Below are 12431 nucleotides of genomic sequence, written 5' to 3'. Positions count from 1 at the left end.
CATGGAGCCCAATGTGGGGCTCTATCCTAGGATCCTGAGACCATGACCTGAGATGAAACCAAGAGTCAGGCACTTAATTATGCCACCCAGGTGACCCCAAGAAAAATCTCGTAAATAACTAGAGAATAAAAGATATATTACCCTCATATGAGCAAAAGAATTTATTAACAGCTGACCTCACAACAAGAAGACAGTTAAAGGACATGTGTTATTTTTTAAAGATTTTTTTATTTTTAAATAATCTCTACACCTAAGGTGGGCTTGAACTCACAATCCCAAGATCAAGTTGCATGTTCCACCAACTGAGCCAGCCAGGTGCCCCTAGAATGATGTGCTTTAATTTAAAGTGACAAAAACAACAACAAAAACCAACTTAAAATTCTATACTCAGTAAAATAAGTATTTCCAGAAACCAAACATAGAAGGATTTGTTGTTAGCAGATCATACTAGAGAAAACAGTAAAAGAAGTTCTTTAGGCAGAAAGGAAATGATCCCAGATTACATCTCAAGAGATTCAAGAAAAAGTAGAGAGCAGAAAGAATAAGTATGCAATAAATAAATAAATGTGTTTTAGGAGCTCTTCAATGTGTATAAAATATACAATAATAACCTCTATCTCATAAAGGAAGTAAATTCAGTTAAAAGTACTTTATGTTTTTGTATCATTCAAAAAAATTAGAAGTGGCAAAAGTGCTGATTTATATTAGACCTCACTGTATCAGGGATGTATGTTGTAATTATGGTAACAAAAAAAGAATCATAGAAAACTTTATAATAAAAAAAGAATAAAACAATAAATCAAAAAGAAGGGAAAAAGATATTAAAAAGAAACAGAAATGGTCAAATGAAAAATATGATGGTAGATTTAAACACAAATAGCAGTAATTTGTAATTAAATATGTAAAAACTAAATAAGGGGCTCCTGGGTGGCATAGTTGGTTAAGTATCTGACTCTTGGTTTTAGTGAAGATTGAACTCTTGGTGGTGAGATCGAAACCCATATTGGGCTCTGCACTCAGTGTGGGGTCTGCTTGGGATTATCTCTCCCTCTCCCTCTGCCCCTCCTGCTCATTCTCTCTCTCTCTCTCTCTCTCTCTCTCTCAACCAAATAAATCTTAAAGAAAGAGAGTGAGAGAGAGAGAGAGAGAGAGAGAGAGAGACTAAATAAAAGCCAACTATTCTCATTTAAAACTCAGCGGTTGAGCATCTGCCTTTGGCTCAGGACGTGTTCCTGGAGTTCCAGGATCGAGTCCCACATCGAGCTCCTGAATGGAGCCTGCTTATGTCTCTGCCTCTGCCTGTGTCTCTCATGAATAAATAAATACAATCTTTTTATTTTATTTTTTTTAAATACAATCTTTTTAAAAACAAAACAAAACCAGTTATCAAATTGGATAAAAATGTTTTACCCTGCTTGCTCAACTTTATGTCCTGCCCTTCTCACTATTCTAATCATGCTAGTTTCTTTCTCTCAGTTCTCTACTCCATGTAGTGATTGCCCATGTCAGGGCCTTTGCAACTAATGTTCCTCTACCTGAAATGCTTTTCCTTCTAGTCCTCCCATAGCTCTTTGGACAGATCAGAAAAACTTCAAACAACTTTATCCAAAGAAAGTTATTCTTCTTGTTGTCCATTCCTCTGTCCTTTGTTTCCTTCATAGCACTTTCCATATTTTATATTTGTTTTTTTATTATCTTTTGTGTGACATCCTCATTATCAGTGAGCTTCATTCACTTGGCTCATTATGTAGCTATGCGGGTGGTTAGCATGTGCACATGCAGTGCAGTGTTTTAAGATTTACGATTATGACCACGGATAAATTCCCAACACTGGTGGAGCTTACTTTCTATGCAGGAGACAGAAACAGCACCCATCTCTGTTTTGCTTCCTGTTGTATTCCAAACACCTGGCAGGGGGAGGTAGTCATTCAAATACATCTTGAATGTCTGATATATGTGCCAGATAACTTACAAGCTTTCAGAAAATAACCCTGTAACAGAGGTAGTATCACTGTTTTAAAGTAAGAAGGCTGCAACTCAGGGAAATAAAATAACTTCTATTCAGTCACAGAGCTAATGCATGCTGAGAGTAGGATTAAAACCTCTTTATTTTTTTATTAAAGATTTTATTTATTTATTCATGAGAGACACACACAGGGAGAGAGAGAGAGAGAGGCAGAGACACGGGCAGAGGGAGAAGCAGGCTCCATGCAGGAAACCTGATGTGGGACTCGATCCTGAGAGTCCAAGATCACGCTCTGAGCCAAAGGCAGGTGCTAAACCGCTGAGCCACCCAGGGATCCTCTAAAACTTCTCTTTAAAATTTAAAACAAGCACCGGTTTTTAGCACGGGATGTTGCTGACAGATTGATCAAGCAACAGCAACAAACCATCTTTGTCTAGTAAACTGAGAGACTGGAAGTATTTATTAATCAAATATGTCAGGAGTTTAGTCTAGGCCATTTGGCACTACCTATTTTATTTAGATGTTGCTACCATAATAAACCTATGATTTTTCCTTATCATACCTGTTAGTCCCAAACTAACTGGATATAATCATTGAAATCTGTGATATGTGAAGTTCCCACGAACAGAAAAGCAACATTTTAGGCACTAGTTATTATTTTACCTCTAAGTCCCTAACTGGTCTCTATCTTTTCTGAGATGAGCAGGACTACTTATACATTTCTAGGATTCCTCATGCCTCTTAGCATAAAGTATATACATGGTCCATGGAAGGAAAAGCATTTATTTCATAGATTGCCTTTCCCCGGGGCTCTCTCAGATTTCTCTTAAGTTATCAGATCTGAGACATCTCTAAATCAAAGTTCTCAGTTTGATTATTTTGACATCAGTGTCAAGCCAACAGACAATCCCACCATTAAAGAAAAAGAAAAAGAGAGAGAGAGATCTGGGATGTCTGGATGGTTCGACGGTTGAACATCTGCCTTTAGCTCAATTCATGATCCTGGTCCAGGAATTGAGTCCCATATTGGGCTCCATGCAAGGAGCCTGCTTCTCCCTCTATGTCTCTTTTGTCTCTGCCACTCTGTGTCTCTCATGAATAAATAAATAAAATTTTAAAAAAAGAGAGAGATCTAAGGCAGCCAGGTAAATGTTCACCTAGCCAGTTCTATTTATGGTCTCTTTATTTCTGCCACTAAACATACCATCCCTCTGTCATTCCCAACAATGGTTTCTAAATCTGGCTGCTGTAGTTTTAAAAAGCTAGGAAGAGTTAGAAAATAAATTACTGGCTCCATCCCCTAGATATTTGATTCAAAATGTCCAAGGTAGAGCCTAGGGAGTTTTAAAAACTCCTTAAACCATTTTGAAGTACAGCCAGTTTGGCAAAATGTAGCTCTAGGGAACTCCATTTTGTTACTGACCCATTACAGGGTATCTACAGATAGATTAATGTTGGATTAAGGGACACAAGCCTTTCCCATTTTTATATTTAAGAAAAAATACTTTGGCCCACTAGATTAGATACCCAGGGTTTCCAAACACTTGCTGCTGGGTTATTCCATTTTTGCATTAAAAAGGAAACAAATGGGGCACCTGGGTGGCTCAGTGGTTGAGCATCTGCCTTTGGCTCAGGTCGTGATCCTGGGGTCTTGGGATCCAGTCCCATATCAGGCTCCCTGCAGGAAGCCTGCTTCTGCCTCTACCTATGTCTCTCCCTCTGTGTCTCTCTCTCATGAATAAATAAATGAAATCTTTAAAAAAAAAAAAAAGGAAACAAATGACTCTTCATACTCATGTTGGCATTATATAAAGCATTATAGAAAGGCAAGAGTCCTTTTTTAACCAGAGACTGTTCTATGGCAGATGTCTTCCAGTGCAAAATCTTTTAAAAACTTTTATTGGGGAAGTCTAAACACTGAATGGATATTTGTTTTGAAGGAGTATTTTCTTTTACATGTGATGATATTGAGATTGTTTTTAAGAAGAGTACTTATTGGGGCACCTGGGTGGCTTGGTCCATTAAGCATCTAACTCTTGATTTTAGCTCAGGTCATGATCTCAGGGTCCTAGATCCAGCCCCATGTCAGGCTCCATGCTGGACGTGGAGCCTGCTTTAGATTCTCTCTGCCTCTACTTTTCCACCCTGCCCCACCATGCTCTCTCTCCAAAACAAGAAAAAAAAGAGTGCTTATCTTTTAGAGACACACACCAAAATATTTATAAATAAAATGGAATTTTTAGGACTTCAAAATAATACCGGGGTGGAGGGGAAGTGGCCAAGAAGGCAGTAAGTGGGAATACAGAGAATGGGATTGGCCAGGGGTAACCCTCTTGGGTCCCCTCCCTCCTTGGGAGCTTTGTACTATCATTTTGCTATCACTCAATAAACTTTGTTTTGCTGCCCACCAAAAAAAAAACAAAAATGGAATTGGCCAGGAGTTGGTAATTACTGAAACTAGATGAGAAATACTTGGGTGTACATTATGCTATTCTACTTTTATAGAAGTTTGAGATTTGTCATAATAAAAGGTTAAGATTTTTATTTTAAACTAGAAAATCAATGAAATGAATCAGCCTCAACATTCCTCTTCAACCACCCATTTTTAGAATCCTACACATCTTAGGATATTTAGCATATAGTATACAAGCAAAGCTCTCTTTTTTTGTTTATATGTACATGTATAAAAATAAATTTATAAGATGACACTTAAAAGAGTGTTTCCGCTGGCTTGACTAAAGTTCATTCAACTAGGTTTTACTAGACACCTACTATAAATCAAACATCATGCATGTTTTTCATGTTTGTATGAAAAAGGCATGCTTAAAAAGTCTTGAATCTTATGGTACTGGAATTATTTCTTTTTTTTTTTTTTTTTTAGCATGATAAGTGACTGGATTTTCTGTTAAACTCAATGGTTAACTTTAACGAAAATCAGAATCACCTGATGGGCTCAATCCCAAACTTTTATATTCATAGGTCTAGAATAGAGCCTGAGAATCAGCATTTCTAGCAAGTTTCTTGGTAATGCCAATACTTCTAGTCCAGGGACTACACTTTGAGAACCACTGTGTTAACCGATACCGGTTTTAATCACTCAGAAGAGGTAAATACAGCGCATGTGCGCGCACACACACACACACACACACACACACACAGCTGCATTACCTATTAGTCTTCAAACAGGAAGGGAAGGGGTGGGGACAACGATCCAGATAGTACTTCTATTTTGGCACTGCTTTAATTTCTTCCTTATTACAGACTCAGAGAAGAGACAGCCAAAGAAAGTATGGGTTTATTTTGGCTAATAATCCAGGATATTCTACTCAACTTGTTTATAACCCAACACCTAATGTCAGTAATCTCAACCTCAGCAAAACATAAGCAGAACACATAAAAATATGGCCCCAAACTGAAAGTAATTGGAAAATAACAAAGCACACATATCTGTCTAGCAAACACATATCACCACACTACCATCATCTACCAGATATGTCCACAAATACTGACAAGTTTCCAAAGAAGGGTTAGCATACAGATCCCTACTCATCATTAGGTAAAATCTGCAAATCGGTAACAATCTTGAGGCATTTTGAACAGTGTACACAGTTCCAGATGTTTAATTTCTGCCGTGAAGTATTCTATTTTGATTTGTGTCTATACCAAAAAATAACCATGTTTTAAAATTTTGTTTGTTTCTTACAAGGGAAGGTGAGATTATATTGTGCTAAAATAGACTGGTGCTTTAGAAATTTGTGGAAATGACCCAGATATCAAGAGAATTCAGTATGTTTAGTCTTTCCCAAGTTCCACCAAGTTCCCATTTCATACCATGATACAGGAATGCTAAAAAAAAAAAAAAAAAAAAAAAAAGGTAGCCTGGGTGGCCCAGCAGTTTAGCACTGCCTTCAGCTCAGGGTGTGACCCCAGGGTCCTGGGATCAAGTCCCACGTCGGGCTCCATGCATGGAGCCTGCTTCTCCCTCTGCCTGTGTCTCTGCCTATCTCTCTCTCTCTCTCTCTCTCTCTGCCTCTCATTAATAAATATTAAAAAAAAAATTAACAGCTTTTTGTGTCATGTTCCCCTACAAAATAAGTTTTCTTTAAATACATCTGTCAGAAAATATTCTGGCTATTAATAGCAAATATCCATTAAATGTTTACCATGTGTCAGGTACTCACTAAATATCATACTGTTTCATCTAAGCCTTTTAGGCAATTAAACTCAAACAGTAGGCATATGCCTCAGTTTACTAGTGAAGAAACTAAGGCTGAGGGCAAATAAATTGTCCAAAATGAAAGTAGTGCATAGTGGATCTAACGTCCAAATCTAAATTTCCATAGCCATTATCAACTGCCTCTCAACACCTACTAATCCATACCAGTTAACAATAATAGCTGCCATTTATTGAGTTGTGAATTGGTGAGGCACTAAGTAGTTTACATAATTTCACCCAATCCTCTCAAAATTCCATGTGACAGTCTTCATTTTCCCAAGAGGGCATTCACATCATGAGAGGTTTCAAAGTACATGCCAAAAGGTCACAAGTGAATAGTGAGAGAGTCAGGATTTGAATCCAAATCTCCTGTTGTTTTTTGGTAAAAACACTAAATTTTTAGGCACACTTGTCCTCCTAAACTAGCTTTCCATGTAGCTATTCCTGTGTTTTTAACTTGCATACGGAGAATTTAATACATACTTCAGCTGTGGTTTGAGACTATTCTCTCTGATTATCATGTTTTAATATTAACTTTATGATTATTAGTTTATCATGCTATATTTTTCATATTAAGTTTTTTTTAAGATTTATTTTATTTGAGAGAATGCACACTAGAGCAGGGTGGGGGGCAGGAGGAGACGCTCTCAAACAGATTCCCCACTGAGCAGAGACCAATGGGGAATACAATCCTATATACAATCATGTGGTCATGACCTAAGCTGAAACAAGAGTCAGACACCCAACTGAGCCACCCAGGCATCCCATTCATATTAAGCCTTAGATAACTCAATCTTCCGTAAAATTTGTAACTGAATCTGATCTCTAAATTAGGATGCCCTCACTCTACTTTTGGCTGATTCTTTTAAACTAAGTATATATTTAGTATTTCAAGTTTTTTGTGGTAAGATATACACAAAATTTACTATTTTAACTACTTTTGGATGCATAACTCAGTTGCATTAAGTACATTCACAATGTTATACAAGCATCACTACTATTCGTTTAAGAATCTTCTGCTAAATTTAAACCTTAAATGTAAAATTCCAACTTCAAATGATGGAATATTCAAAGTTCCAATTTGTATTACCTAAATGTTGACTGTTACATCACCAAAAGTTTTTTTTAAAAATCAAATATTTTTTGTCTTTTGTTATCATTGAAGAAACTGTTGTATTTCTATTACTGATGAAATTCTTGTATTAACTAGAACCCTGAAACAGTCTACCAAAGACCTCCTTCCAGGTCACTATGAATTATTAATCAAACATGGTGTAGGTGTCAAATGCCTTGTACAAACAAAAACATTCTAAGTCTAGGTCTTTCCCTCTGTTGAGAAACCATCATGCTTTTACAGACTAGTAATTCCCTCTCTATATACACTTATTTTTACTAGTAATTTCACGTTTCAGCTTCCAAGGATTTATTCATTTCTCCATGATTCTTAGGGAACCTATGCTGGCTACATAAACTACACAACTATTTTCCCCAAGTGTCTATAATCCATTTAGGAATAACCCCAGACTTCTTTATATTTAACTTATCTTTGATAATAATTTGAATTTAGAGTTATCTGGTTCTTGATTAATGTTGGAAATTAAACCAAATCATCCTAAATATAAGAAAATATTTTAGAAATATACTTTGGAAAAGTCGTACCTTAATAAAAAACTAGATATAAAAACACTGCTAAAACTCTTCAGGATGTATTTTAGGAAGACTCCTTAGCAAAATGGAAAATATTACGACCAGTTTTGGAGTTGAAAATGTGTTTTATACATCAAAGCTAGTAGAGTGTACACACCATTTTCTTTGTTGTTATAGTTGTGTGCTAAATATGAAAACACTTAGCGTGGATTGGCTCATCAAATTCTTAGGCTACAAAATAAGGGTCGAACATTTAAACTTTCAAGAGATAGTTAAAACAGTACTATTTCATACAGCAAGTATATAAAAAGTACAAGTGTGCTAAATATCTAAAACCATTCACTGATTTTGTTTTTTCAGCGAGCCTTATTAATCCATCACACATTTAGTGATTAGAGTATGTATCATGATTTCATTTAGTGAAAGTTAAAAAAAAAAAAAAAAAAAAAAAAGAGTTCTTCCGGAAAACAGCCTTTGGTGCCTGTCAGACTTGAGGAAAACCCAACCTACTATGGGACTATGTAAACCCAGCTGTCAGTTGTTTTTGCACACCTAATTAAAAGCTTTACCAAATGGAAATACATTAAAACTCAAACACTGGTCTCCTAGTGCCTCCAGTAGTTTATTGGTAATTATCCACATTTTTATAAATATAAACATTCTAAGTGACTGTCACTAGTGCAGTACATTTAACAATGAAAGCTCCACAGGAAGCTACTTCGTTTTGTGTGTAACAAGAATCAAGGTTCCAAAAACTTAACAGAACAAACCCTCAAAACAGAAACCCCAAATCAAAACAAAACCCTGCTAGCAAAGTGCAGTTCTTTTGGTTATCTTTAGAACAAACAGCTGTTGGCTATACACACAAAAATTATGCTGATTTGCTAATAATATATGACCACTGGAAGTAAGTCCTTGCTTATAGATAAGAATTAGGCAAAGGGTTGTCCTTTTAATTTACAGGGGCTTTTTGGATTCCAGGGTAAACGGCACCAGCGAATTTTCACAAAACATAGCTTTGCTACTTTCCCCTTCATTTTCTAGAATCATAATTCTTATCTGCAGTACTGCCTCATTTCTTCCTACCTTATAATCAGGACTGGACGGCCCACATAACACTGCTTAGATTGTAAACAAAAAATTAAAGCTCAGAGCACTTACAGGATATCTCTTACATTTTCACTCCACAGTGCATCAGGTGTTGATTATAAAGCTTCTGCTCCTCTCAAAACACTACAAAAATATATGAAACCACATTTGTGTTCAGCCAGCAAGGATCAATAAAACAAATATTTTACCACTGGAATTACCTTAGAAACTATGTATTGTAATTATGTCCTCTTGACTGAATCCCTCAATTGCTTTCTTCATAAATCCATACATATACCAAGCATACTCATTTATTAGTCTACATGCCCTAATTTACTACATAAAAGAATCAAGTAAATTATTTTAGGTTCTTCGAGTGAAAGTGCTTCTGATAATAAACTATTTCTGTAACAGCCCTAAATCCCCAAAAAGGAGTTTTAAACCTGACCATGGAGAAAGATGCATAGCTACTTCTAAAAAGTAAAAAACTACACACCGAAACATGCATTGTCAGGAAAACTAATCCATGCACTTGAATATGCCCCCAATATCTTATTTTTATTATTTCAAGTTAGACCAACTTAAACATTGTCTAGAATTAAGATATAGCATTACATCATTGGATTCCAGAAAATGTCAAAATTCATTTGGCCAAAACTTAAAAAAGCAAACACTTCTTCTTTATCCCTTACTGGTTGGACCAATGTGATCGATATAACTGTATATATATTAATCTATCTTAACATTTCCATTCATTAGCATTTTATCTTAACATACAAAGCCTTATATGCTATCTCCTCGTAAAGGCTTCCCCCCACAAGATGTAAGGACAAAACACTAGGCAGACATTCTTCAAAGTTTTATTTCACTAACTTCAGGTCAAATTTCCACAACTGTTTTCTGGTCAATAAACTATCCATGCTTGGCTTCCCAGAATGGTAGTACCAAAAGCTTTGTGGGGTAGGGAGAAGAGACCATTTTAAGAAGCACTGCATTTACTCATTTTCCACAAGGCAAAAGAGTTGGGCATCGGATTGTTCAACAAAACAAAGCTTTATCAGCATCCAGGAGGGCAGGCGGGCAAACCAGGCTGTAGACACTCTTCCATTTGTCAACATCAGACCAGAGAAAACCTACTCCACACAGATATAAAAAGGATCACCATTCATCTTTTCTTTTTCTGTTGCCGCAACATTTTTCTTCTTTTAATTATCATATCATGTAGTTTCTCAAGTCCTTCCTTTAGTCCATCTCCTATGATTGCACAGGTGGGCTGTAAATGCCAGGGAGTTGATGAGCTCAGTTCACCCATTGCTAACAATTTCTCAATTTCTGACAGAGACAGTGAGTTCCTCAGGTCCTGTTTGTTAGCAACGATAAGTACAGGGACTCCCTGATTTTCTGATATCCTGGTTATTTTATGAAGTTCAGTTTTGGCTTCTTCCATTCTTTCAACATCAACAGAGTCCACAACAAACACGATGCCATCTGTGCATCTGGTATAGGACTTCCACAGTGGCCTTAGCTTCTCCTGGCCACCTACATCCCAGAAGTGAAAAGTGACTGTTTTGGAATTTCCCAAGGTCACCTTAATTTTTTCAGTGTTAAATCCTTTGGTAGGTACAGTATTTACAAATTCATTGAACTGCAGCCTGTATAATACAGTTGTCTTTCCGGCACAGTCCAAACCCAGAATAACAATGTGAAAGGACTGAAATGAAGGCAGGCTGGACAAGATAGAAGTCTGGTCTGACAGTCCATTCCCCATTTCCAGGTGCAAGTAAGTGTTCCAAACTGAAATGCTTTCTTCTTACCGCTTTACAACTTCTCCTCCTAGGGGATCCGGCTACCAGACTGCTGAGGGGGGGAAAAAATGAGTAAGTTATTCTGGTAGAGAAATAACGTACTAGACAACTGTTTTTTCTCTCTCTCTGCTTAGACGAGCAAGACGAGGAGCTTGAAAAAATAAAACTTGCTTCAGCAAACAAACCACATGAGATATGAAACGTACGCAAACCAAGGCATCTGACAGAACAATTCTTGTGATTGCAATTCTTTCAACGATTCAAGAAAATTGCAGAAACACGCACTTGTCTACTCCCCTGGGTTCCCAGATCTCAAAGACCTCATTCCGATGACAACCGAGTCACCAGCATATGGTCCAGGCACAGAAGTGCCTCTTGGGGCAGAAAACCCCTAACGCATAATCAATCCTATCTTGGGGAATCTAATTTCCACGTGCTTAAGAGCCCACCCAAGGTCACTATCGTTCCCCCCTGCACCACCAAATTAGCACAATGCGCTCACCTCCGCAACTGGAGTCTGGGTCCAAATGAGAGGCATTTGGTAGGCGTTTTTTTACGCGGGGTTTTGCGGGGAGACGCACCTCACGTCCGCCCAGCTCAGCTCTCCGCGCAGCTCTGGCAGTTGCAGCGCCAGAACCCGGAGATCCACGCTGGCCACGCCCACTCCTCACGGCCCACCCACGAGCCCGAATGCCATTGGCCAGCCGCGACGGCGCGTCCACCAGAAGCCCGCCCCAGCGCCCCAATTGGCTAGAGCAACTGCCGCTCCGGCGCGGCCGAGCAGGGTTCTCTCCCGGTCCACCGGCACCACCTGTTGCCCTTAAGTTAGAAAACAAGGCGCCCGGGGAGGGAGCCGAGTGGCCCCTGCAGGTGAGGCGGCGCCGGGCCGGTCGGTCGGGTCGCTGCCAGCGCGCTCGCTCCGCCCGCCCGCCCCGCGCACCTGCTGCGCGGCCCGCGGACGCCGCGCCTCGGCTCTCACATCCGGGGCCCGCGGTCACCGCCGGCGCCTTAACCCTTTGTCCGCTGGCCCGGGTGCTCGCTGCGGCCACGCCGGCCGCCAGACGTGAATGACCGGCTGTGCGGCCCCCCAGGGGCAGGCCCACCGTCCCCGCAGCCAGACCCGTCGCCTCCGTCCCCCGCCCCGGGCCGGCAGGGCGTGGCCACCGCAGCCGCCTGCCCCTCTGCGGCTCACCTGAGTCACAGCCCCTCCTCGTCGGGAGCCGACGTCGCTCACAGCCGCTCAGGAGCGCGCTGACACCCGCCGGGAGGCAGCAGGGAGGCCCGGTCGGTGGCCCGGGATGAGACGCAGCTCCTAGGGGCGCCGGGCGGGCGCCGCGCGCCAGGCCGCCTAACGGTGCTCGGCCGAGGGCTCCCCGCGCCAGCCGCGGCCCCGCCCCCGAGGAGCGCTCGCCCGGGCGCTGGCCAGTGGGGGGCGCGCGGGAGCCGGGTCTCCTAGCAACGCCAAAACAAGGTCACGTTCGAACTGGCCGGGGGGCGGGGCGGGGCGGGGCGGGGCGGGGCTTCCGCATCAGCCTCGCAGCGCCTGCAGCCTCGCACGCTCCTCCGGCCCCGCGGGCTCCCCACCCTGCACTGCCTGCCCCAGGGCGCCTCCCGGTGACCTCGGGGCGGGGGCCGGTGACGTAGGGGCAGATCTCAGAAGACACCAGACGGGGCGGGCCCCTTATATAACGGGGTGACGTGGGCGTGC

The 12431-nt window shown here is 40.6% G+C and overlaps 1 protein-coding gene across 4 annotated transcripts; it reads right to left on the bottom strand.

Annotated features, from left to right (window-relative positions):
- Positions 1–9762: 9762 nt before the first annotated feature.
- ARL4A (ADP ribosylation factor like GTPase 4A) lies at positions 9763–12121 on the bottom strand. 4 transcript variants are annotated; one of them, XM_041728299.1, is made up of 2 exons: positions 11916–12121; positions 9763–10775 (listed from the first exon to the last, which is right to left on the bottom strand). In XM_041728299.1, exon 2 carries the CDS (start codon positions 10684–10686, stop codon positions 10084–10086), a length of 603 nt encoding a protein of 200 aa, XP_041584233.1. In that variant the 5' UTR covers positions 10687–10775; positions 11916–12121; the 3' UTR covers positions 9763–10083. The 4 variants fall into 4 exon arrangements, with proteins under 4 accessions (XP_041584233.1, XP_041584234.1, XP_041584232.1 ...); XM_041728300.1 differs by having other exon boundaries at positions 9763–10772; XM_041728298.1 differs by lacking the exon at positions 11916–12121 and adding an exon at positions 11226–11370 and having other exon boundaries at positions 9763–10772.
- Positions 12122–12431: the final 310 nt, after the last annotated feature.

This window comes from Vulpes lagopus, chromosome 13 (genome assembly GCF_018345385.1).
Source record: "Vulpes lagopus strain Blue_001 chromosome 13, ASM1834538v1, whole genome shotgun sequence".
In the NCBI taxonomy this organism is placed as follows: Eukaryota; Metazoa; Chordata; class Mammalia; order Carnivora; family Canidae; genus Vulpes; species Vulpes lagopus.
Note: the sequence above shows the minus strand (reverse complement) of the source record. Positions and strands in the feature narration are given on the sequence as shown.